This window comes from Oncorhynchus gorbuscha, linkage group LG03 (genome assembly GCF_021184085.1).
Source record: "Oncorhynchus gorbuscha isolate QuinsamMale2020 ecotype Even-year linkage group LG03, OgorEven_v1.0, whole genome shotgun sequence".
NCBI lineage: Eukaryota > Metazoa > Chordata > Actinopteri > Salmoniformes > Salmonidae > Oncorhynchus > Oncorhynchus gorbuscha.
In genome coordinates, this window is record NC_060175.1 from 100,685,457 (window position 1) to 100,713,011 (window position 27,555).

The 27,555-nt window shown below is 45.1% G+C and overlaps 1 protein-coding gene across 1 annotated transcript in view; it reads right to left on the bottom strand.

The window, feature by feature from the left end:
* Window positions 1-3,037: 3,037 nt before the first annotated feature.
* Window positions 3,038-27,555, bottom strand: part of LOC124032372 (sortilin-like) — a 36,807-nt gene continuing 12,289 nt past the window's right edge. Inside the window, exons 5-19 of the mRNA XM_046344731.1 lie at window positions 27,385-27,546; window positions 23,902-23,975; window positions 21,832-21,881; window positions 21,109-21,236; window positions 20,766-20,910; window positions 20,074-20,229; window positions 18,417-18,626; window positions 12,939-13,107; window positions 12,293-12,483; window positions 11,895-12,084; window positions 10,219-10,335; window positions 9,727-9,838; window positions 9,278-9,390; window positions 6,483-6,606; window positions 3,038-6,282 (exon numbers count right to left, since the gene is read on the bottom strand). Coding sequence (XP_046200687.1) covers window positions 6,268-6,282; window positions 6,483-6,606; window positions 9,278-9,390; window positions 9,727-9,838; window positions 10,219-10,335; window positions 11,895-12,084; window positions 12,293-12,483; window positions 12,939-13,107; window positions 18,417-18,626; window positions 20,074-20,229; window positions 20,766-20,910; window positions 21,109-21,236; window positions 21,832-21,881; window positions 23,902-23,975; window positions 27,385-27,546 — 1,956 coding nt within the window. The 3' untranslated portion in view covers window positions 3,038-6,267. The remainder of the gene's footprint in view (window positions 6,283-6,482; window positions 6,607-9,277; window positions 9,391-9,726; window positions 9,839-10,218; window positions 10,336-11,894; window positions 12,085-12,292; window positions 12,484-12,938; window positions 13,108-18,416; window positions 18,627-20,073; window positions 20,230-20,765; window positions 20,911-21,108; window positions 21,237-21,831; window positions 21,882-23,901; window positions 23,976-27,384; window positions 27,547-27,555) is intronic.

Sequence of the window (27,555 nt, forward strand, 5' to 3'; positions counted from 1 at the left end):
CTTTTTAAAATGTATTTTTATATCCCGCTCCAGTAGATGGCAGTGTGTGCAGATGTAGACTGTAGAATGTTTGCGGAAGTGCCACATTGTTTCCACGAGATAAGCAAGCATAGCCAGATATTTTTAAACAAATTATATTTATTTGGTTCAATAACATTGTTAATTCCGTCTATCCATGTTAGCTAGACACCTGGTTGTTGAACACGTTGTGATATGTTACATGGATGTAAATTAGCGGAAAGGAGTATGCACTAGATATCTAAGGCGTTCGGCTCAGTATACTAGCGAAGGTTACATTCCATTGCACTGGGGTTACCTTTTTTAGCTAGATCCGATCAGGGGGAAAAAAATCTGCCAGATTTAGAGTTTTGTTCAAGTAGTGTCTGGTAACCAGTGGTGAGCCTTCAGGTCTCCCTGATAGCCTCAAAGCTTGGCGCACTGTCACTGAACCACAGTGTCTACATGCAATCGGCGATGCCTGGATGAAACAGGCAGACACACAGGGCCAAGGCCCACATAGACAGTGGGCGGGAGGAGAGGTTTGAATAAGAGATGGGTGATGTAGGTGACAAGGTCCAGACTGGGGCTCAGTTGAGAAACAGCGATCCTAAAAACTGAACCATAGGCATAGCCTGGTCCCACGTCTGTTTAAGCGATCATTCTGACAACCACCGTGAGGCAGTTGGTGACGAAAAAACATCTGGGACCACCAGGCCATTGAAGGGTGCCTATCCTAATGTAGGATACCTGTTACTGTAGCAGAATGACATGTTGATGTTTTTTCAATTTTTAATTTTACCTTTATTTAACTAGGCAAGTCAGTTAAGAACAAATTCTTATTTACAATGACAGCCTAGGAACAGTGGGTTAACTGCCTGTTCGGGGGCAGAACGACAGATTTGTACCTTGTCAGCTCAGGGGTTTGAACTTGCAACCTTCCGGTTCCTAGTCCAACACTAACCACTAGGCCACCCTGCTGCCCCATGTGTTGGTTAAAAGCACTGTCACAATGGTAGCTTACATGGTACACTAGCCACTTTCACACCGTCAGTGATCAGTCCACACTCCATCTAAGATGATAAATATGATATTAAGTCATCACTCCACACACTCTAGGCCTAATGCCTACAGTCACCTTCCCGGTTCTCAGTGAAGGGAAGAGGAGACAGGATGGTTAAGTACCATATAGTCAGGAAACAGCTGACTGAGTCTAAAGCTCCAGAGAGGAGGCTGAGCTGGGACACCATGTAGTAGATCAGGTGAGGCAAGGGTGAAATGTTACTCAATAGTCAGAAATAAATGTAATGTGTATGACATGTTTGATTGTCTGTTAGGTAGAAGAGAGTCATGTTAGAAATAAAGCTATCTGCAACTTTGAATGTTCTGCCTGAAAAGACTGACCACACCGATGACTCAATGACTGCACCCCAGGTATCTGAAGCAGGAGCTACCAGAGGAATGGACCGTTGGCCATCTGGCCGAGGGCTTCTCCTTGCATCGTGACATCTTCCTCAGAGTCCTCCAGAGCAAGTTCACCCCCACCCCAGAGAGGAAAGCGAAACAGGACTCCAGCGTGTGGGCCAGGCTGAGACAGCAGGCCATACCTGGAGGTGGGACAGGGTTGGCAACGGGCCCTACCTGGGGATGGAGGAACAGAGGGACAGGGTAGGCAGCAGGTCTTACCCAGGGATGGAGGAACAGGGGGACTGGGTAGGCAGCAGGTCTTACCCAGGGGTGGAGGAACAGGGGGACTGGGTAGGCAGCAGGTCTTACCCAGGGGTGGAGGAACAGGGGGACTGGGTAGGCAGCAGGTCTTACCCAGGGATGGAGGAACAGGGGGACAGGGTAGGCAGCAGGTCTTACCCGGGGGTGGAGGAACAGGGGACTGGGTAGACAGCAGGTCTTACCCGGGGTGGAGGAACAGAGGGACAGGGTAGGCAGCAGGTCTTACCCAGGGGTGGAGGAACAGGGGGACTGGGTAGGCAGCAGGTCTTACCCAGGGGTGGAGGAACAGGGGGACTGGGTAGGCAGCAGGTCTTACCCGGGGTGGAGGAACAGGGGGACTGGGTAGGCAGCAGGTCTTACCCGGGGTGGAGGAACAGGGGGACAGGGTAGGCAGCAGGTCTTACCCGGGGTGGAGGAACAGGGGGACAGGGTAGGCAGCAGGTCTTACCCGGGGTGGAGGAACAGGGGGACAGGGTAGGCAGCAGGTCTTACCCGGGGTAGACAAACAGGGGACAGGGTAGGCAGCAGGTTTTACCCGGGGTGGAGGAACAGGGGGACAGGGTAGGCAGCAGGTTTTACCCGGGGTGGAGGAACAGGGGAACAGGGTAGGCAGGGTCTTACCCGGGGTGGAGGAACAGGGTAGGCAGCAGGTCTTACCCGGGGTGGAGGAACAGGGTAGGCAGCAGGTCTTACCCGGGGTGGAGGAACAGGGTAGGCAGCAGGTCTTACCCGGGGGTAGAGGAACAGGGGGACAGGGTAGGCAGCAGGTCTTACCCGGGGGTGGAGGAACAGGGGGACAGGGTAGGCAGCAGGTCTTACCCGGGGTGGAGGAACAGGGGGACAGGGTAGGCAGCAGGTCTTACCCGGGGTGGAGGAACAGGGGGACTGGGTAGGCAGCAGGTCTTACCCGGGGTGGAGGAACAGGGGGACTGGTTAGGCAGCAGGTCTTACCCGGGGTGGAGGAACAGGGGGACAGGTTAGGCAGCAGGTCTTACCCGGGGTGGAGGAACAGGGGGACAGGGTAGGCAGCAGGTCTTACCCGGGGGTAGAGGAACAGGGGGACAGGGTAGGCAGCAGGTCTTACCCGGGGGTGGAGGAACAGGGGGACAGGGTAGGCAGCAGGTCTTACCCGGGGGTGGAGGAACAGGGGGACAGGGTAGACAGATGGGAACGGTGTTATCAGAGGAGGAACTAATGCGGTCTACAAAGCCCTGGCCTGTGCTACAGAATGGAAAATAGTTCATTTTCTTCTGAGGGAAACTTCCTGTACAGAATCTGAAGTTGAGATGTTTATAGTTTGCATATTACTGCATTACAGAGAAATCTTCAATCTTTATTTAAAGATGACAGACTGATAATGTCACATTATTTACCATTCATCTGTTAAGGTTTGATTTTACATTCTTGTATCAAGTTGGTTTTCTGAACATTAACAAAATAAAATCTACTCATATATATATATATATATATATGAGCAGAAAACTTAAAGGAACAAGTTGATTTATTAGTCAATAACCCAAAGCAAAATCACCTCAAATATATTGAACTACACAGCAGATACAAAGATGTAACGATTCCAGAACTTTCTCACATTGCATTATAACTTTATACAGCTATTTTAAAATCTAATAAAGATGTCACCTTTCAAATCTCAATACATAAAACCTTCATGATTTAAATATGAATTAATCATTCAGAACAAGTGTCTTCCTCGTGTTTTAGCAGCTACAGTATGTGTTGGCTTGGTTCTGCCAATTGAAATTTTTTAGCTAATTATTTCAATCCTGTGCAAATGTGGCTACAGTAATGTACAAACCAAACACCAAATATAGGTTGGATGAAACATTGCATTTGTCTGTTTCACAATGGACAAATAAAGCTGTATTGCATGATCAGGGAGTAAAATTAAATTGGGTTATGTTGTTCCCATTGCATTATGGGTAGAGGAGAAGTCTGAGGACTATTCTACAAAACAGGGTAGTTGGTATTGCAGGTCAACATGTAACGTCTTATTGGTTTGAATTCAAGGAATGTAATCATTAAAATTGCTCTTACATAGTTAGCCAATCTAGGGGTGTGTCGTCGTCGTCCCCCTCCCCCCCAGGACAGACCCTCCTAGACAGACCCTACCCTTCCTAGACAGACCCTACTAGACATACCCCTCTACGAGAGACCCTACTAGACAGCCCTTACTAGACAGACCCTCCTCCTTCCTAGACAGACTCTACCCCCTCTACTAGACAGACCCTACTAGACAGACCCGCCCCCCCACACACACACTGGACAGACCCTACCCCCTCTACTAGACACTTTACAAGCATTTGTGTCTGTGACCAATAAAATGTGATTTGATTTGTATAACCATCCACACAATAAGTTACATTACTGCACTCAAAATCAATCAGATCATTCTAAATAAATACCAGTTCACCATGTAAAGGGACGTAGAAGACGACAGAACAGAGAGGAAGAGGAAAGGATGGCGCAACAAATGTTTTAAAACGGCAAACTATTGAGAGAGAGAGATCATGTGACTCCACGGTATTTAAAGTAGCCTAGTTCAAAAGGGAAGCGATCATTAGCGCCTGGTTTTTTCCAACATTCAAGCCTACAAGAAGTGTTAATTTAGCTGTCAGGTGTATACTCCCAGTTAGAAGGACCCTAGTTTCCCAAGGCCATCGTTCCAAATGGGTTTCCGAGGCTAGAATGACCCTAGTCTCCCAAGGCCATCGTTCCAAATGGGTTTCCGAGGCTAGAATGACCCTAGTCTCCCGAGGCTAGAATGACCCTAGTCTCCCAAGGCCATCGTTCCAAATGGGCTTCCGAGGCTAGAATGACCCTAGTCTAGGTGAAACTTAAGTCAATGACATTTTTCAGGTAATGTGGTGACCACAATAAAATGTGTAATTCAGTAGTATTAGCTCATCATATTAAGATACGAGCGTACAGTACATACAGACAAGAGGTCTGTTCTACACACTGAAAACAGACACGCCAGTGGCAAAACTGCTAGACATCCATACAACATTGTTAAGCTTTATAAAATAATTTCTTCTAACAAAAATGGCTTCGTTAAAGATGTCCAGATCTATGTGACAGTTATTACATTTCAAAAAAAAAAAAAAGTGTCCTTAGCGCCTGTGTTTACATTCGATTGATTCCTATATAGTCCTTCCTTCACATTGGGGTCTACTTTCACTAGTGTAGGATTAGCTCAACATATTAAACATCATTTGTGTAGAGAAATGAGGATGCATGAGGTGAATAGCTTTTTGTATACTACATCCCCCCCCCCCTGACTCAAACTAAACAGACATTTTTTTATACTGCTTTAGGCAGTCACAACTGCATACAATGTTTAGATAAACTTATTCTATTGTTCTAATATAGCCAAATCATAACTTGAATTTAAAAAAAAACGATGCATGATTTAGAAGGTGAATGTTTGAGTTAGGTACACAATTCTCATGTTAGGATTAATCCCTTTAGTTTAGAGGAGGAGGTTGATTCCTACTATGAAAGCTTAGCGTGTTGATACAGTGGATCTAAACATGTTATTGCTATCCAACTTTAAATGCTTATAAATATTTCCACTTGCATCTTATCATTTAGGCAAAATAGTTTTAAAAAATAGTTAAGAAATAGGGTGGCTTGGTAGAGTAATTTTACCAAGCCACAGTAACTAACTACAACCCATTTACCATAGTCCCAACCCCGAATCACATCAATGAAAAATCTTTATGTAAGTGCAGGGGAGGGGAAAACAAGGACATGTCTTCAATAGAAACGAATACGTAATATTTCCCAAGATCCCCAGTCCAAAGCAATGGGAGAGGCATGTATAACCCGTAATGTCATCATGGTGCTGTTTACGGTCACTTGTTTTGAAGAGTCTAGCTACAGTAGATATTAAGAGAAGCTCCCAAAGACATTAAAACGGCTTCTAAAACAACAGTTCCATGATTCCAGATTCACCAGCATTCCAGAACCAACACACCATTCTATCCCAACAGAAAAGGAACTCTGAGAATACATTTTCTTTTTTTAAATCAACCATAACAACCCGACTGGACCTCTGCTCTCCTGCTGAATTCTGGCTGTGTCTCACTCAGATCACAAAGCCTCATTGGATACCTCACTGATGAGAGCTGCACTGGAACAACTCTCCGCCAGGCGCTGGAAGGTCAGGGGTTAGAGGTCAAGGGTCATGGTGGAGGGAGGGAAAGAGGAAGTAGCAGGAGTCGAAGGAGAGAACAGCAGCAGCGAGCCTCTGGTTGTACAGATAGAAGAAACGTGTTCTTCGATGTAGAGCAGTGAGCCTCAGGACAGACCGGAGACTAGATTCCTCTTGTAGCTGCAGGAGTCTCTGGGTTGTAAAGGACAGACAGGAGATGAGTAGGTCCTCTTGTAGCTGCAGGAGTCTCTGGGTTGTAAAGGACAGACAGGAGACGAGTAGGTCCTCTTGTAGCTGCAGGAGTCTCTGGGTTGTAAAGGACAGACAGGAGACGAGTAGGTCCTCTTGGGAGCTGCATGTTCAACCTTTTACTCCAGAAGATCCTACAGAAGCACAGAGAACAAAAACATTTCTATGGAAGTGGACTTTTCACAGGAAAGGACTAGAGAAAACACTGAGGCAATGGAGAGACGGCCATTCCCATACCAAAGTATTGACCTATATTGTATCTGTTGAGTACGTGCTAAGGACACACAAATAACCAATGAAAAAGGACGTGCAAGTGTTTTCATGGTAACATTACCTCGTCTGAATCGTCGTGGAAGTCGGCCATGTTTCTGGTCTGAGTGAAGTTGCTGTCTAGGGGTTCGTCTAGTCCCTGGGCCTCAGCATGCTGCTGTAGGACAGAGTAGCTGTGTACCAGGAACCTGGGGGAGCCAATCAAAACACAGATACACTGAGCCCCTTAAACCCCTTTCACATGATTGTTGTGCCAGAAACTAGGGTGCATGAGTAACCGGCTTAGTATAGCTTGGCTCGGATCATTAGAAGCTCTCTACAGCTCTCCCCTAAACTACTGATCAGCCTCTTTGCTCTCTGCACTGCTTTGTGGATGTAGTGCCTTCGGGAAGTATTCAGGCCACTCAAGGACCTTCAGAGACTTGTCCCGAAGCCACTCCTGCATTGTTTTGGCTGTGTGCTTAGGGTCGTTGTCCTGTTGGAAGGTGAACTTTCACCCCAGACTGAGGTCTTGAGCAGGTTTTCATCAAGGATCTCTCTGTACTTTGCTCCATTCATCTTTGTCTCGATTCTGACTAGTCTCCCAGTCCCTGCCACTGAAAAACATCCCCACTGCATAATGCTGCCACCATCTTGTTTCACCGTAGGGATGGTGCCAGTTTTCCTCCAGATGTGACGCTTGGCATTCAGGCCACAGAGTTCCATCTTGCTTTCATCAGACCAGATAATCTGGTTTCTCATGGTATGAGTCCTTTAGGTGTCTTTAAGGCAAATTCCAAGCGGGCTGTCATGTGCCTTTTACTGAGGAGTGGCTTCCGCCTGATTGGTGGAGTGCTGCAGAGACGGATGTCCTTCTGGAAGTTTCTCCCATCTCCACAGAGGAAATCTAGAGCTCTGTCAGAGTAACTACCGGGTTCTTGGCCACCTCCCTGACCAAGGCCCTTCTCCCCAGATTGCTCAGTTTGGCTGGGAGGCCAGCTCTAGGATGAGTCTGTGGTTCCAAACTTCTTCCATTTAAGAATGATGGAGGCCACTGTGTTCTTGGGGACCTTCAATGCTGCAGAAATGTTTTGGTACCCTTCCTCGGATGTATTGCCTCGATACAATCCTGTCTCGGAGCTGTACGGACAATTCCTTCGAAACTCATGACCTGGTTTTTGCTCTGACATGCACTGTCAACTGTTGGACCTTATATAGACAGGTGTTTGCCTTTCTAAATCATGTCCAATCAATTGAATTTACCACAGGTGGACTCCAGTCAAGTTGTAGAAACATCTGAAGGATGATCAATGGAAACAGGATGCACCTGAGCTCAATTTCGAGTCTCGCAGCAAAGGGTCTGAATACTTATGTAAATAAGGTATTATTATTATTATTATCAGTTATACATTTGTAAAAATACAAAAAAAATACATTTTTTTTATCACTTTGTCATTATGTGGTTTTGTGTGTAGATTGATGACGATTTTATTTATTTAATCCATTTTAGAATAAGTCTAACGTAACTAAATGTGGAAAAAATCTAGCGGTCTGAATACTTTCCAAATGCATACCTGGTTACAACTGGACATACAGATCTAAAACAACATAATGAATCATAAAAACAGCTCTACTGACCTGATCCAAAACAACATAATGAATCATAAAAACAGCTCTACTGACCTGATCTAAAACAACATAATGAATCATAAAAACAGCTCTACTGTCCTGATCTAGAAACATAATGAATCATAAAAACAGCTCTACTGTCCTGATCTAGAAACATAATGAATCATAAAAACAGCTCTACTGACCTGATCTAAAAACATAATGAATCATAAAAACAGCTCTACTGTCCTGATCTAGAAACATAATGAATCATAAAAACAGCTCTACTGACCTGATCTAAAACAACATAATGAATCATAAAAACAGCTCTACTGACCTGATCTAAAACAACATAATGAATCATAAAAACAGCTCTACTGACCTGATCTAAAACAACATAATGAATCATAAAAACAGCTCTACTGACATGATCTAAAACAACATAATGAATCATAAAAACAGCTCTACTGACCTGATCTAAAACAACATAATGAATCATAAAAACAGCTCTACTGACCTGATCTAAAACAACATAATGAATCATAAAAACAGCTCTACTGACCTGATCTAAAACAACATAATGAATCAAAAACAGCTCTACTGTCCTGATCTAAAACATAATGAATCATAAAAACAGCTCTACTGACCTGAAACATAATGAATCATAAAAACAGCTCTACTGACCTGATCTAAAACAACATAATGAATCATAAAAACAGCTCTACTGACCTGAAACATAATGAATCATAAAAACAGCTCTACTGACCTGATCTAAAACATCATAATGAATCATAAAAACAGCTCTACTGACCTGATCTGATACATAATGAATCATAAAAACAGCTCTACTGAACTGATCTAAAACATAATGAATCATAAAAACAGCTCTACTGACCTGATCTAAAACATAATGAATCATAAAAACAGCTCTACTGACCTGATCTAAAACATAATGAATCATAAAAACAGCTCTACTGACCTGATCTAAAACATAATGAATCATAAAAACAGCTCTACTGACCTGATCTAAAACATAATGAATCATAAAAACAGCTCTACTGACCTGATCTAAAACATAATGAATCATAAAAACAGCTCTACTGACCTGATCTAAAACATAATGAATCATAAAAACAGCTCTACTGACCTGATCTAAAACATAATGAATCATAAAAACAGCTCTACTGACCTGATCAAAACATAATGAATCATAAAAACAGCTCTACTGACCTGATCTAAAACATAATGAATCATAAAAACAGCTCTACTGACCTGCCACCGCAGACATACTTCTTGACGATGAGGACCCCAGCTATGATTGCGAGCAGCACAATGATTAAAACAGTCACTATGATGGGTGCAGAGCTGGACAGATGGCCGTCCATCTGTAGGAGCGGAGAGATACAGAGAGAGATAGAGATAGTAGAGAAAGAAAGTCATGTTAACATTACTACTGACAGTGGTGCAGCATCACCTCCATAGTCATGTTGAAGTGGTCAATTATTACATAACAGGACCAATGAGATCCATTGGTAGTCTGGGGAGTTTTGACTCCACCCCCAGCAGGCTAAACTGGTTGATAGAACGTCATTATGACCCAATTCAACTGGATGTAATTGACTGCTTTTCTGCTAGGAGTCAAAACACACCAGATCACCAATGGATTATGGTCCATCGTAGACCAGGACCAATGAGATTCACTAACATATATTTCTACTAACCAGTAGTTCCTGAGGTCCCAGCAGATCACTGACACACCTCTTACTGAGGTCGATCTCTTTTCTCTCCGGCTGTTTTCCTCCCTCACACTTATCCCCGGGGATCTTCCTATAGCTGTGGACCATGAGGACATGCTTAGTAGTCAGTCGTGTATCTTAATCTTGTTTATTGTTTACTCCATGTGTAACTCTGTGTTGCTGTCTGTTCACACTGCTATGCTTTATCTTGGCCAGGTCGCAGTTGTAAATGAGAACTTGTTCTCAACTTGACTACCTGGTGAAATAAAGGTGAAATAATAAAATTAAAATAAATAAAAAATGGAGGTAATGGAGGGGGTTTGGTGAGCCACACTTGTGTGATGAGTAGCTTTGTCTGAGACTTGGAAGGCTTGTGTTAGCATCCCCAAGCTAATGCCTAGGCTTTCACTCAGTGGGCTAACACGGTCTCGTTATGCACAGGAGACCCAGGTTGGAACACAGAGACTAAAGCCTTACCCTTTAGTCTGCAGCAGCTCCTCCTTGCCTTGCAGACAGAACTCCAGAAGGTGACCCTTCAGGTCCGGCTGCTCCACACACTCAGAGCTGTTCTCTTTACGATAGTACCCAAAGTCACTAAAGGTGGGGCAGCGTGGAGCAGGTTAAACAAGGACAGACCGGGTGAGACCGGGACAGAGACAAACAGGATGGGAGAGAGGGACAGACCGGGAGGGAGGGACAGAGACAAACAGGATGGGAGAGACAGAGCGGGAGGGAGGGACAGACCGGGACAGAGACAAACAGGATGGGAGAGACAGAGCGGGAGGGAGGGACAGACCGGGTGAGACCGGGACAGAGACAAACAGGATGGGAGATACAGAGCGGGAGGGAGGGACAGACCAGGACAGAGACAAACAGGATGGGAGAGACAGAGCGGGAGGGAGGGACAGACCGGGACAGAGACAAACAGGATGGGAGAGACAGAGCGGGAGGGAGGGACAGACCGGGTGAGACCGGGACAGAAACAAACAGGATGGGAGAGAGGGACAGACCGGGTGAGACCGGGACAGAGACAAACGGGATGGGAGATACAGAGCGGGAGGGAGGGACAGACCAGGACAGAGACAAACAGGATGGGAGAGACAGAGCGGGAGGGAGAGACAGAGCGGGAGGGAGGGACAGACCGGGTGAGACCGGGACAGAAACAAACAGAATGGGAGAGAGGGACAGACTGGGACAGAGACAAACAGGATGGGAGAGACAGAGCGGGAGGGAGGGACAGACAGAGCGGGAGGGAGGGATAGACAGGGACAGACAATATTGTGAATTGTTTGTATGTTTCTGATGTGCTGACCTGAACAAAATAAATTAATCTAGTCTAGTCGAATCTAGTCTAGTTGAATCTAGTCTAGTCGAATCTAGTCTAGTTGAATCTAGTCTAGTTGAATCTAGTCTAGTCGAATCTAGTCTAGTCTAGTCGAATCTAGTCTAGTCGAATCTAGTCTAGTCTAGTCGAATCTAGTCGAATCTAGTCTAGTCGAATCTAGTCTAGTCTAGTCGAATCTAGTCTAGTCGAATCTAGTCGAATCTAGTCTAGTCGAATCTAGTCTAGTCGAATCTAGTCTAGTCTAGTCGAATCTAGTCTAGTCTAGTCGAATCTAGTCTAGTCGAATCTAGTCTAGTCGAATCTAGTCTAGTCGAATCTAGTCTAGTCGAATCTAGTCTAGTCGAATCTAGTCTAGTCGAATCTAGTCTAGTCGAATCTAGTCTAGTCGAATCTAGTCTAGTCGAATCTAGTCTAGTCGAATCTAGTCTAGTCGAATCTAGTCTAGTCTCTAGTCTAGTCGAATCTAGTCTAGTCTAGTCGAATCTAGTCTAGTCTAGTCGAATCTAGTCTAGTCTAGTCGAATCTAGTCTAGTCTAGTCGAATCTAGTCTAGTCGAATCTAGTCTAGTCGAATCTAGTCTAGTCGAATCTAGTCTAGTCGAATCTAGTCTAGTCGAATCTAGTCTAGTCGAATCTAGTCTAGTCGAATCTAGTCTAGTCGAATCTAGTCTAGTCGAATCTAGTCTAGTCGAATCTAGTCTAGTCTAGTTGGATATATTCTAATCTATTCTCCTTTACAATACACAACTGCAATATGCCCATGGCTTTACAGTTTACAAAACAACAGTTGAAGTAATTGAACCACTGACCACAGAAAGTCATCCAGGGTGCAGAGGCAGGGGGTGGGTTGCTTGTTGACCTCATAGTCTCGTCCGTTCCAGCAGACCGAGGCCTTCCTTAGACGCAGTAACTTCTCCTTGTAACCCAGCATACAGCCGTCGTTAGGGTCGCTGATGTCATCAGAGTGTGCCAGCCACTGCACGTAGTCCTGGTCCTCACCTGAGAAACAGACATGAGGCTTTTGCTCAGCGGGCCAACACAGTTCTTTGAGGTGTGAAAGACAACCAGGTTTGAACCCCAGTCAGTCCCATCTACATTACATCAGTTTCCTTTAGACTGGTAATGCGGATGTGTAACCAGGCCAATACAGTGTAGCTCAGGTTGGCTAAGTAGTGTGAAGTGTTTAGTTGTATCTCCTGATACTCACAGGTTCTAGTGAGCAGCTCTCGGAAGTCAACGGTGACAGATACCCAGTACTGACTGAGCAGAGAGTCTCTGTAGCCCCAGACACTGACGTTCATAGACCTCGCCCCTGGCTCCACCGCTAGCCCTGTGAAGTGGATGGGATCGCTGGTGAACTGGTGAACGTGCCAGCACTGGCCCTCGTCTGTGGAAAACCTGACAGGAAAGAACACATTACCCTACGTCAGAACATTTGCCACGGGGTGTGTTAAATCGTAACGTGGTTTTCTATGGAAGCCCTAGCAGATGTTTCAGTTCTTTCTCTCTTTCTTTAGGTTTTTTTTGAGGCCTCTGCATTCTAGCCTGGATACCAGTATTGTCTTACAGCAGAATAGCCTGAGACTGGGATCCAGACTACCTGCATCGCCTTGCCCTCTGAAATGACTCCCTGGCATATTCCCTATATAGTACACTACTTAGAACAGAACCCTTCTATTCCCTATATACTACACTACTTAGAACAGAACCCTTATTTTTCCTATACAGTACACTACTTAGAACACATAGCCCTTATTTTTCCTATATAGTACACTACTTAGAACAGAGCCCTTATTGTTCCTATATAGTACTCTACTTAGAACAGAGCCCTTCTTATGGACACACAGACGTACTTGATGTCTTTGATGAGCTGAGCAGAGTGCTCCACGGCCACCAGGAGTCCACCAGAGTCCAGGATGGCATAGTGGTGAGGTCCCTCCAGGGCCTGTAGCCAGGTGTAACCTCCATCATCTGACACGAACACGTCAGGCTTCATCACAGAGATGGCATCGCCCACACTCCCTGAGAGTTTAGGGGTCAGAGGTCAAGTAAAATCGCAACAGGACCTATGCAAGTAACAACTCTTTATCACTTGTCGAAGCGTATTGAAGCCCACAACATATTAACATTCAGAGACAAACAGAACTTTCAGTTAGCTGACTTTTATGCACAACGGATTTTCATCAGCACTTTCACTTCCTGTGAAATTAATCTCATCCGGAGTTTCCCCACCAATGGCTACTTTCTGTGGCAGATAGTGACCGGAGCGAGTTCTTCTTCTCTCAACCTGGCCGTGTGTCCGACGTCCTCTTCTACCAGTCTTCCGTTTTCAGCATACCACATCAAAACAACTGCAGTCTCAAGTCTTGCAGCGTTCGGTATGGGTCTCTTGTTCACTGGTCGACCCCTGTTCCAGTGCTGCATCTGCGTGGAGCACAAACCCCTGACACAGCTAGGGTGAGCGGTTGTGGTGTTGCCTGGCTGATAGTTCTGGTGGACAGTTTGTTCAGTGTGCTTCTGATTGGAACTATGCTGACGTCTGTGATGTTCTGCTGCCTCTCAGTTCTCAGGGTTCTGAAACAACCTGGGCCGGGGGAAGGAGACAGGGAGGGGACAAATAACATGAAGATGAGGACGTTCAAGATCATTTCGATTATCCTGGTGAATATTTTGGTGAATTACCTCCCTGTGATTTTAAATTATGTCTTTGTCCATCGTCCTCATCCATGTTGAAGCGCAGTACTCACATTCCATTGGCTTGACCATTAATGTAATCACCGGGTTTGTGCAGCCCCTGCTCTGCCTCCACAGGGCAGAGCAGATCTCTACAAAGACTCAGCCCTGCCACTTACACGCTGCCAGATCGTAACCTCTGCTCAGTCAGTTTGCGGTTCAAGATGTTTGTTCCTGCATAGAGCTTGTTATCATGTTGTGCCAGTTCACCTCTAGCCTGACACTGCTTTTCTCTTCGCTACAGTTCCATCCGCTCTGACTCTGGTCCCTGTCTCATCAGTCCTGCTTCCCTGCTCTACTGCTTCCTTCGATTCCGCTCTTGACCTGCTTACCCTACCCCTACTCCCCTTGCCTCAGTTACTGGTTCCCTGCTACCTGCCCGAGTTTCCCCTGTCCTGCACCCATCTCCACCCCTGCTTTTCAATAAATACCTTAGTTACCTTATCCCTGTCTCCTAGTCTGAACTTGGTCCACCCCGCCTAACAGTAAGATCTGGCCACAGGTAGGAACCCAGCAGACTTAGATCCTCTCCACCAAACCCTCGCCGGCCAAGGCGCCCCGCTCGAGCAACATGACCAAGCCCTGAAACCCCTTCTGGAGCACGTCAAGGAGTTTTCACTGAGCTTTTCTGACCTGCAGAGCAACAGCCCTACTCTTACGCTAGCGAACGGGCCAAGATTTCCTTCCTGATTGGATGCCTCTGTGGAGCAGTGCTTTCCTGGGCCACGGTGTTATGGTAGAAACAGTCCCCCTTTTGCTTTCCTACTCCAGCTTCACAGAGGAGATGAAGAGTCTTTGACCACCCTGTCTGCAATAAGGATGCCGCTAAATGACTTCTGTCCCTCCGTCAAGGCTCCCATAGTGTCACTGAAATGGCAAATGAGTTTCGCACCCTCACTGCTGAGAGCGGCTGGAATGAGGTCCGCCCTTCAGGGAGCATTCCAGAATGCTCTCACTGAGACTATCAAGGACGAGTAGGTGTCAATGGATGAGCCTGATGGACTCTGAGCTCATCTCTCTCGCCATCCGCATCGACAACTGTCTCCGGGAGCGTCAGAGGGAGACATTTAAACATGTTAACCCTCGCAAGGCTGCAGGCCCAGACGGCATCCCCAGCCGCGCCCTCAGAGCATGCGCAGACCAGCTGGCCGGTGTGTTTACGGACATATTCAATCAATCCCTATACCAGTCTGCTGTTCCCACATGCTTCAAGAGGGCCACCATTGTTCCTGTTCCCAAGAAAGCTAAGGTAACTGAGCTAAACGACTACCGCCCCGTAGCACTCACTTCCGTCATCATGAAGTGCTTTGAGAGACTAGTCAAGGACCATATCACCTCCACCCTACCTGACACCCTAGACCCACTCCAATTTGCTTACCGCCCAAATAGGTCCACAGACGATGCAATCACAACAACACTGCACACTGCCCTAACCCATCTGGACAAGAGGAATACCTATGTGAGAATGCTGTTCATCGACTACAGCTCGGCATTCAACACCATAGTACCCTCCAAGCTCGTCATCAAGCTCGCCCTGTGCAACTGGGTACTGGACTTCCTGACGGGCCGCCCCCAGGTGGTGAGGGTAGGCAACAACATCTCCTCCCCGCTGATCCTCAACACGGGGGCCCCACAAGGGTGCGTTCTGAGCCCTCTCTTGTACTCCCTGTTCACCCACGACTGCGTGGCCACGCACGCCTCCAACTCAATCATCAAGTTTGCGGACGACACAACAGTGGTAGGCTTGATTACCAACAACGACGAGACGGCCTACAGGGAGGAGGTGAGGGCCCTCGGAGTGTGGTGTCAGGAAAATAACCTCACACTCAACGTCAACAAAACTAAGGAGATGATTGTGGACTTCAGGAAACAGCAGAGGGAACACCCCCCTATCCACATCGATGGAACAGTAGTGGAGAGGGTAGCAAGTTTTAAGTTCCTTGGCATACACATCACAGACAAACTGAATTGGTCCACTCACACTGACAGCGTCGTGAAGAAGGCGCAGCAGCGCCTATTCAACCTCAGGAGGCTGAAGAAATTTGGCTTGTCACCAAAAGCACTCAAACTTCTACAGATGCACAATCGAGAGCATCCTGGCGGGCTGTATCACCGCCTGGTACGGCAACTGCTCTGCCCTCAACCGTAAGGCTCTCCAGAGGGTAGTGAGGTCTGCACAACGCATCACCGGGGGCAAACTACCTGCCCTCCAGGACACCTACACCACCCGATGTTACAGGAAGGCCATAAAGATCAACCACCCGAACCACTGCCTGTTCACCCCGCTATCATCCAGAAGGCGAGGTCAGTACAGGTGCATCAAAGCTGGGACCGAGAGACTGAAAAACAGCTTCTATCTCAAGGCCATCAGACTGTTAAACAGTCACCACTAACATTGAGTGGCTGCTGCCAACACACTGTCATTGACACTGACCCAACTCCAGCCACTTTAATAATGGGAATTGATGGGAAATGATGTAAATATATCACTAGCCACTTTAAACAATGCTACCTTATATAATGTTACTTACCCTACATTATTCATCTCATATGCATACGTATATACTGTACTCTACATCATCGACTGCATCCTTATGTAATACATGTATCACTAGCCACTTTAACTATGCCACTTTGTCTACATACTCATCTCATATGTATATACTGTACTCGATACCATCTACTGTATGCTGCTCTGTACCATCACTCATTCATATATCCTTATGTACATATTCTTTATCCCCTTACACTGTGTATAAGACAGTAGTTTTGGAATTGTTAGTTAGATTACTTGTTGGTTATCACTGCATTGTCGGAACTAGAAGCACAAGCATTTCGCCACACTCGCATTAACATCTGCTAACCATGTGTATGTGACAAATAAAATTTGAGTAAGGTTGCATGCCCCATAACATCTGCTTCCTTGCCTTGTTCTCCTTCTCCGACTGCCTCCTTTCCCAAGTCTCTTCCAGAACATGAACCCTTGCAGCTCGGCCGGGCCCGTCTCTCTTCAGAAGAGATGCAGCGCCGAATCAGCACTAGGAGCTGCCTATACTGTGGCCAGGTTGATCACTTTGTCTCTACTTGTTCCCTGCGTCCAGCAAAAGAGGTGGCTCAGCAGTAGTGGGGGATATACTGTTGAGCCAAATCGTCTTTTTGGTAAATAAAAGGATGGGTCACTGAGGCCGTGCACAGACGGCTGAAAAAGTAGCCACTCATTAGTTCTGCTTTTACCCCCTTCCATGGTGCCACGGTGTTCACCAGACTCGACTTCCGGAATTCCCATCACCTTGTCCGCATCAGAAAGGGGGACGAGTAGAAAACTGCGTTCAACACATCACTAGGCCACTGAATATTTGGTCATGCCTTTTGGTCTTACTAACATTCCTACTGTTTTCCAGAACCTAGTCAATGATATGCTGAGGGATGTGATTGTACGCTTCGTTTGTCTATTTGAACGACATTCAGATTTTTTTTAAGGATGATGAGTCTCACCAGCAATATGTTCTCCAATTTCTGTGGGAGAATAAGCTTTTTGTTAAAGTTGAGAAATGTGAGTTCCATGCTTCCTGTGTCTTTCCTGGGTTATATTATTGCACAGGGACAGTTGCGACCCTGCCAAAGTCATGGCAGTCCGAGTGGCCTAACCTGAAGCAGCTACAGCATTTCCAGGGGTTTGCCAATATTTACAGACGTTTCATCCGCAACTACAGCCGTCTGGCAACACCTCTCAACTCCACTCCGTTCCACTGGGCCCCTGAGGCAGAGGTGGTGTTCCTGGAACTTCCACTCCTCACTCAGCCAGACCCAAAACTCCAGTTCATCGTGGAGGTGGACACCTCAGACACAAGGGTAGGTGCGGTTCTTTCTCAACATTCCCCCTCTGATCAGAAGCTCCACCCATGTGCATTCTTTTCCCGTAAACTTTCACCTGCAGAGAAAAATGTTGACATGGCATTCCCACTGACATAGTTTCCGACAGGGGACCCCAGTTTACATCAAAGGTATGGAGATCCTTCTGTTCAGCTCTTCGTATCAATGTCTGTCTTTCTTCTGGATATCACCCCCAGACCAACAGCCAGACCGAACGGCAAACCAGGAGATTGAGACTGCCCTACGCTGCGTGACTTCTGGTAACCCTTCCTCCTAAAGCGCCCAGCTACCCTGGGTTGAATATGGTGTTTCCTCCGACACATTGGTGTGGCTGGCTTCGGGTTAAGTGGGCATTGTGTCAAGAAGCAGTGCAGTTGGGTTGTGTTTCGGAGGACGCATGGCTCTCGACCTTCGCCTCTCCCGAGTCCGTATGGGAGTTGCAGCGATGAGACAAGACTAACTACCAATTGGATACCACAACCGGGGTAAAATAAAGAGCGTCTGCTGAATGACTAAAAACGCATTGGGTATTATCACAGAGAGATTGTATCGCCCACACTCCCTAAGGGCGGGAGTCAGAGGCTAGGGGTTAGGGGTCAGGAGATGGTCGAGCCTGGAACTCCGAGTGTTAACGCTTGATCAGACTCCGGCACGACGACCTGGCTTTTTTTTTGCTTGACAGAGTCATGAACAGGTGAATGACTAAGGAGATGTGTGTGATTTACCGTGCGCCATGATGAGTCCTACAGCGTTTGGTTCACTGAGAGGCAGCATGGGGACGTTCAGCTTCATAGCCGCGCTGTAAGCTGCGTGGATGTGGAGACTGCACTTGTCGGGGTCTTTGGCTGTGGAGTCACACTTGGTGTTGGCAGGTTTCTGCAGGGGCACCCATTCCCCTCCCTGGTCGAAGGACACCACGGACTGCACCAAGCCATCTGGACAACAACACAAGAGACATTTACACTCCCCCCAACAATATTTATTTGGACAGCGAAGCTTTTTTTTTAAATGTATTATTTGTCTCTATACTCCAGCATTTTGGATTTTCGAGCAAATATTTCCTGAGGCGACAGTACAAAAATGAAAGCAATTGATGTGTCTTGTCCCTTCATTTGATTAAGCATTTGGACAAATTCACATAGTGTAAGAACAAGGATCTCACCCCCCCCCCCCCAAAAAAAAATGCTATCCTCCCCTGTTAGTGGTAATACTGAGAGGTTAGCATGTCTTGGGGGTATGATCTCTTACAAGGGTATGATCCCTTGTAACTTTCTCACTCATCATTATTCCCAATTATTTTCACTAATCATGGTAGCATCCACTATAAAAATGTGTTTAGAAACATATTTTAGTCTTATGTACAATAAATATGACTCCAAAATGACACAATACATTATGTACCATTCATTTCTATTGGGCGCACACATGTAGTCATTGTATGCTAGCAAAATGAGACCAAATACTCAACTTTTGACTACATTATAATACACACAAGTGAATTTGTCCATATACTTATTACATCTTCAAATGGGGGTGGGGACTAGATACTAAAAAGTTATTTCATTTCTAAACAGTAAAACAAATATGCATGAAAATACCCTAAAATAAAAAGGTGACATTCTGTACTGGCGCCTCATACGGAACAAATCCCAAACACGTAAAGAGACTAAAAGTAGTAGCTTCACTGTCCATATAAATACTTGTTTTTTTATTTCACCTTTATTTAACCAGGTAGGCCAGTTGAGAACAAGTTCTCATTTACAACTGCTACCTGGCCAAGATAAAGCAAAGCAGTGTGACAAAAACAACAGAGTTACACATAAAACAAAACACACAGTCAATAACACAAAAGAAAAGAAAAATATAAAAAATATCTATGTACAGTGTGTGGAAATATAGAAGAGTAGGGAGGTATGGCAATAAATAGGCCCTAGAGGCGGAATAATTACAATTTAGCATTAATACTGGAGTGAGATGTGCAAATAGAGATACTGGGGTGCAAAAGAGCAAGAGGATAAGTAATAATATGGGGATGAGGTAGTTGGGTATGCTATTTACAGATGGGCTACGTACAGGTAGAGTGATCGGTAAGCTGCTCAGGCAGCTGATGCCTAAAGTTAGATGGAGTGTATTTTTAACCCAGTGTATATATGGCACCACCAGTCTTCCTGAGCTGCTGTAGACATGCAGCTGATCTCACACTGAACAGCTAAGGAGAGTCATACTGGGCCTCATAACTGGCATATAGGACACAGGAGTCTGAGGACACAGGAGTCTGAGGACACAGGAGTCTGAGGACACAGGAGTCTGAGGACACAGGAGTCTAAGTGCTCTGAGTGTTGGAGCATTTAAAGCAGGTGTGTGTGTGTGTGTAGTCCCTACCCTCTGCCAGTATACTGGTGATGAAGACCCCTCGTAGAGAGGTAACTTTGGTGAAGTCAGTGTCACCCCCTGTGGTGGTGTAGAGGTGACGCTCCAGAGACTTAGAGTACACGGTACCCCTGTCGTCTGACACGTAGATGGTGCCATAGCCTGTGTCTGGGGACATATAGGAGAGAGACAGTTCTATTACTGTATTAAGTGAAGGAGAGGAAGAGAGGCGGTGATGAGGAAAGGAAAGGAGGAACAGAGGATGGGAGGAGTAGAGTAGAAGAGGAAGGGAGATTTACTCTCTAAAACAGATGGATTATAATGGAGATTTTTTTAAATTTAGGGACAGGAAGAGGAGAGAACATTGGTCCTGTTAGGGTCATATCCAACATGGTTAACTAGAGGGACAGGAAGAGGACAGAACATTGGTCCTGTTAGGGTCATATCCAACATGGTTAACTAGAGGGACAGGAAGAGGACAGAACATTGGTCCTGTTAGGGTCATATCCAACATGGCTAACTAGAGGGACAGGAAGAGGACAGAACATTGGTCCTGTTAGGGTCATATCCAACATGGTTAACTAGAGGGACAGGAAGAGGACAGAACATTGGTCCTATTGGGGTCCAACACGGTTATTTAGTGAGACACTGTGTGGAAATACTTAACGGTGAAAAGAAAGACCACAGTATGGGTATTGACTCACCTCCTGGTTCGTCCACGTGCATGAACACCATGTCCTCATTGGCTGCCAGGATAGAATAGAACTCCTCGTGGCCAACCGGAGGCAGCTGAGCCATGTTCCACTCCTCCCCCTGGTTCGTCGACACATGGATCCTCCTCAGAGTGCCCTGGGAGAGGGTCGTAGAAAACAGACAGAGACAGAGACAGAGACAGAGAAGAGCGAGAGAGAGAAACAGAGAGAGAGAGAAAAAAACAGAGAGAGTGAGAAGGGCCTTAGGCTTAGTGAACAAGCTTACATTCAAAGCAGGAACACAAACATTATGCAAACAAGTAGACCACACACACACATACTTCCTCATACTTACAGTTCCAGTCATAACAGAAGCAAACAGGAACTTTCCCCCCAGGCCGAAAGAGAAGATCTTAGTGGCAACAGTCTTGATGGTCTTCCCGTAGTCCGTCGATCTCATCAAGTCCAGCATCCCCAAGTCATCTGAGAGGGAGAGACAGATGTTCTCCTTATACATTCTTAAAGTTAGATGTCAACTTATTTATCTTGCAATCCAGAACCACATGAACTATTTATGACAGTCTGTCACATGAGGCTATAGAGACTACACCAACGACTAGAGAGACTACACCAACGACTAGAGAGACTACTACACCGACTAGAGAGACTACTACACCGACTAGAGAGACTATTACACCGACTAGAGAGACTATTACACCGACTAGAGAGACTATTACACCGACTAGAGAGACTACACCGACTAGAGAGACTATTACAACGACTAGAGAGACTATTACAACGACTAGAGAGACTATTACAACGACTAGAGAGACTATTACAACGACTAGAGAGACTATTACAACGACTAGACAACAACGACTAGAGAGACTACACCGACTAGAGAGACTATTACACCGACTAGAGAGACTATTACAACGACTAGAGAGACTATTACAACGACTAGAGAGACTATTACAACGACTAGACAACAACGACTAGACTACAACGACTAGACTACAACGACTAGAGAGACATTCTAGAATTTATTAGCTATTGAATGAGTGTCGGTGTCACTTACTGCAGGATCCATTGAGGCTGGTGGTGAAGAATATGTTACTGTCCATCCCCCTGGAAACAGAGAAGACGACAAGCTGTCACCACACATTACTAGCCTTTGTAAACATTCATTTTAAAATGTAACTAGGCAAGCCAGTTAAGAACAAATTCTTATTTACAATGACGGCCTACCGGGGAACAGTGGGTTAACGTCCTTGTTCAGAATGACAGATTTTTTTTTTATATACCTTGTCCACTTGGGGATTCGATCCAGCAACCTTTTGGTTACTGGCCCAACGCTCTAACCATTAGGCTACCTGCCACTTTACCCAAACAAGTTTAGTTGCTAGTACAACACCAAGATCACTGTTTTCAATGTATACTGGCCTGATATAGTTTGGGACACACTGGTACAGCTGGAGATATGATGGAAGTTGAGACAGGCTGTAGAGACAAACAGATGATCCTGTTGTCCTAAAAGGACCTTGGTGACTTGCGTTATCGTCGTGGTTACAGTTTAATCACACATTCCCTCCCACATACAGTACATACTGTACACAGTACAGCCAAGCCCTTCTCAAATATCTACTTTTCTGTGTTTTTCTTCAGAAAGTATTGTCATGCCATAGTTAAGTTTGACCTATTTTCCTGTGTTTCTATCAAGTTTAGGTCTTTAGGGACTGGGAGAAGAGGCTGGGTGGTGTGATATCGCTGTGTGTGTGTGTGTACTGTACACTACTTGTGACGCTCTGGGTGTCGCAGCGCTAGAAAGTGAACCAGCGAGGGTAAACAAACACGCAACAGCTACTACTGACGCCCTTTCATCACAATGCAGGCAGAACCAGGAAATACCTCTACAGAAAAATAGAGCTTGTGCGGAGTAGGGCTTGGCCCAGAGAACACATAGTCAAACACTAACATAATTGCAATTCCAGTTTACTGCCTGCTTTTACAGTGTGTGTTTTACGGTGTGTATGGTGCCCTGATAACAGTCGGGGCAATATTGATGTTTATTTAGTATGTTTATTCAACATATTGCAACATATTGCATCGAAAAACTAATCAGCTAGCTGATAGGATCTCTATGAATAGACCTATTTGACTCGGGTTTTCAATCCAGCAACATTTCAGTTACTGGCCCAATGCGCGAACTGCCAGACAACCTTACCATACTGGCTACCTGCCAGTCTAAATCCTGTCATAAACTGAGTCGAGCCAGTGTACGGCTGTGTATTGACTGCATTGTTAGAATGGAATATTGGCAGTTAATTAGAAATATTTATGGATTCATTCCTGTAGCTAACATACATACAGAGCAGATACATTCTTCACATTCATTGTTTTAAACAATATCTTAGCACAGCACTGGCAAAACGTGGTCGACCACATCACCCTGACCAATATATCTGACCTTTGAACCCTCATAAGAAGGTTCATATCCATTTTAGTATTCAAGTTCTATGGGTTTATTCAACATCTACAACGAATCAGCTAGCTGCCCGAGGGAGCAGAAGTCAAGCTAATATAATTCCACCAAATCAACCCCAGGGACTGAGCTATAGTTAAGAGAGGGAATGAACATACAGTTCAGTGGTCATTATAGGAACTCAAAACAGACCATGAGCAATGGGATAACTGGCTGCTAATAGTTCCTAACTTTTACAAACTCTTACCCTGTGGGCATCCATGTAAGGATGGGTTCTTCTGCTACTCTAGTACTATACATCTTTACCCAAAGTTGATGTCTCTTTGCTATGCATCTTTACCCCAAAGTTGATGTCTCTTTGCTATGCATCTTTACCCCAAAGTTGATGTCTCTTTGCTATGCATCTTTACCCCAAAGTTGATGTCTCTTTGCTATGAATCTTTACCCAAAGTTGATGTCTCTTTGCTATACATCTTTACCCAAAGTTGATGTCTCTTTGCTATACATCTTTACCCAAAGTTGATGTCTCTTTGCTATACATCTTTACCCAAAGTTGACGTCTCTTTGCTATACATCTTTACCCAAAGTTGATGTCTCTTTGCTATACATCTTTACCCAAAGTTGATGTCTCTTTGAGATATATATATATATCTTGTTGTCTCTTACCATTTGAACAGACACACCATGTCATGGATCTTCCTCCAGTTCTCTCCAAAGTCCTCTGACAGCCAGAGCTCTTTCTGTAAAGGGGTTAAAAGGTATTAAAAATACATCAACTGGGCCTCCCGAGTGGCGCAGCGGTTTAAGGCAATGCATCACAGTGCTTGACGCGTCACTACAGACCAGGGTTTGATCCCAGGGTGTCACAACCGGCCGAGATCGGGAGGCTGAATGCAGAATGTGCCTGGGGTTGTTCCGAACAGAATGTGCCTGGGGTTGTGCCGAACAGAATGTGCCTGGGGTTGTGCCGAACAGAATGTGCCTGGGGTTGTGCCGAACAGAATGTGCCAGGGGTTGTGCCGAACAGAATGTGCCAGGGGTTGTTCCGAACAGAATGTGCCTGGGGTTGTTCCGAACAGAATGTGCCAGGGGTTGTGCCGAACAGTATGTGCCTGGGGTTGTGCCGAACAGAATGTGCCAGGGGTTGTTCCGAACAGAATGTGCCAGGGGTTGTTCCGAACAGAATGTGCCAGGGGTTGTGCCGAACAGAATGTGCCAGGGGTTGTTCCGAACAGAATGTGCCAGGGGTTGTTCCGAACAGAATGTGCCAGGGGTTGTTCCGAACAGAATGTGCCAGGGGTTGTTCCGAACAGAATGTGCCAGGGGTTGTTCCGAACAGAATGTGCCAGGGGTTGTTCCGAACAGAATGTGCCAGGGGTTTATTGTGAAGAGCATTTGCAATGGGAAACACACCTGAATGCATAACCTCTTTTCTATGTGCATCAACATTACGGTCTATTTTGTTCTGAATGACCCTGTAAAAAGCCTAACACTGTAAGATCATATTTTATAACTTAATCAAATCATGTTGGTAATAGATCAAGCTTTCATATCATGACAACCTGTCCCAGATTGAGATTTATATTAAAAAAAGGGACAATTTTTGGATTGCGTAAACAACAGTAATTGTGTGCTGGCTGGGAAGCAGGGCTGTGTTCCAAACAAAACAAAGACAAGTGTACTTGCTCTAGTTCCTCAACGGCACAGCTAGGAGAGCGCCAAAAAGTACCTCATAGTTGAAGACTTGAATTTGCTTAGGAACTGTGCACACTTTGGAGAGGTGTGTGGAGAGGGCTAACAGGAGAGCCCTCTCACTGAAACCCTGGTCTTATGATCTTATGCTGCACCTTTTATAGAAACATTTGTGGTCACGCACACATTCTGTTCAGTTGGAGACTTGTATCTCCCTCACTAACTTCAAACATATGCTATCTGAGCAACTAACTGATCGCTGCAGATAGTCTATCGGTAAATAGCCCACCAGATTTACCTACCTCATCCCCATACTGTTTATATTTATTTACTTTTCTGCTCTTTTGCACACCAGTATCTCTACTTGTACATGACCATCTGATCATTTATCTCTCCAGTGTTAATCTGCAAAATTTTAATTATTCGCCTACCTCATGCCTTTTGCACACAATGTATATAGACTCTTTTCTTTTTTTTCTGCTGTGTTATTGACTTGTTAATTGTTTACTCCATGTGTAACTCTGTGTTGTCTGTTCACACTGCTATGCTTTATCTTGGCCAGGTCGCAGTTGTAAATTAGAACTTGTTCTCAACTAGCCTACCTGGTTAAATAAAGGTGTTCTCAACTAGCCTACCTGGTTAAATAAAGGTGTTCTCAACTAGCCTACCTGGTTAAATAAAGGTGTTCTCAACTAGCCTACCTGGTTAAATAAAGGTGTTCTCAACTAGCCTACCTGGTTAAATAAAGGTGTTCTCAACTAGCCTACCTGGTTAAATAAAGGTGTTCTCAACTAGCCTACCTGGTTAAATAAAGGTGTTCTCAACTAGCCTACCTGGTTAAATAAAGGTGTTCTCAACTAGCCTACCTGGTTAAATAAAGGTGTTCTCAACTAGCCTACCTGGTTAAATAAAGGTGTTCTCAACTAGCCTACCTGGTTAAATAAAGGTGTTCTCAACTAGCCTACCTGGTTAAATAAAGGTGTTCTCAACTAGCCTACCTGGTTAAATAAAGGTGTTCTCAACTAGCCTACCTGGTTAAATAAAGGTGTTCTCAACTAGCCTACCTGGTTAAATAAAGGTGTTCTCAACTAGCCTACCTGGTTAAATAAAGGTGTTCTCAACTAGCCTACCTGGTTAAATAAAGGTGTTCTCAACTAGCCTACCTGGTTAAATAAAGGTGTTCTCAACTAGCCTACCTGGTTAAATAAAGGTGTTCTCAACTAGCCTACCTGGTTAAATAAAGGTGTTCTCAACTAGCCTACCTGGTTAAATAAAGGTGTTCTCAACTAGCCTACCTGGTTAAATAAAGGTGTTCTCAACTAGCCTACCTGGTTAAATAAAGGTGTTCTCAACTAGCCTACCTGGTTAAATAAAGGTGTTCTCAACTAGCCTACCTGGTTAAATAAAGGTGTTCTCAACTAGCCTACCTGGTTAAATAAAGGTGTTCTCAACTAGCCTACCTGGTTAAATAAAGGTGTTCTCAACTAGCCTACCTGGTTAAATAAAGGTGTTCTCAACTAGCCTACCTGGTTAAATAAAGGTGTTCTCAACCACTAGCCTACCTGGTTAAATAAAGGTGTTCTCAACTAGCCTACCTGGTTAAATAAAAGTGTTCTCAACTAGCCTACCTGGTTAAATAAAGGTGTTCTCAACTAGCCTACCTGGTTAAATAAAGGTGTTCTCAACTAGCCTACCTGGTTAAATAAAGGTGTTCTCAACTAGCCTACCTGGTTAAATAAAGGTGTTCTCAACTAGCCTACCTGGTTAAATAAAGGTGTTCTCAACTAGCCTACCTGGTTAAATAAAGGTGTTCTCAACTAGCCTACCTGGTTAAATAAAGGTGTTCTCAACTAGCCTACCTGGTTAAATAAAAGTGTTCTCAACTAGCCTACCTGGTTAAATAAAGGTGTTCTCAACTAGCCTACCTGGTTAAATAAAGGTGTTCTCAACTAGCCTACCTGGTTAAATAAAGGTGAAATAAAAAAATGTAATAAAAAAAACATCCTTATGATGCATTCAGACAATTTTCAGATTTCTATATCAACAAACGCAGTAAAAAGTACAGTAAATGTCAAATCCTCCCCAAATATAAAGTGTAATGTTTGTATTCAGTCTTGAGTCAGGTGAACTGTTGTGTCCTCAACTTTTCCCATGATCTCCAAACTGTTCCCTCTCACTTGCTACCACACTCATGTATATGTTTCTCATAATTCTTCTGTAAAAAAAACATTTCAATTTAGCTCTAAAATAAAGTGAATCAGACAGAGAGGATCGGAACAACTCCTATCAACCCTGAGAGGTAAATGAGGCTGACTAGACCACTGGTGTTGTAAAAGTACTGATAAGTTGTGTGTCGATGGGTCTGGGGTTTTAGGAGAAGTAAGAACACTTTGTAGTACTCCTCATCCTCCACACGCCCCCTGACCACCCGACCCCTAACCCCCCCCCCAGACTCACAGTGTTGCTGATAACCAGGAGAACTTTGGCATCTCTGGGGTTGTATGTGATCTGCATCAGGGGGTTGAAAGGAAGGTCCTGCTGCTCAAAGCTGTTCCCAAAGTCTCTGGAGATAAAGATATGAGATCCCAGGTTGCCAGACACGTCACCTGTCAGGATCACCTGAGAGGA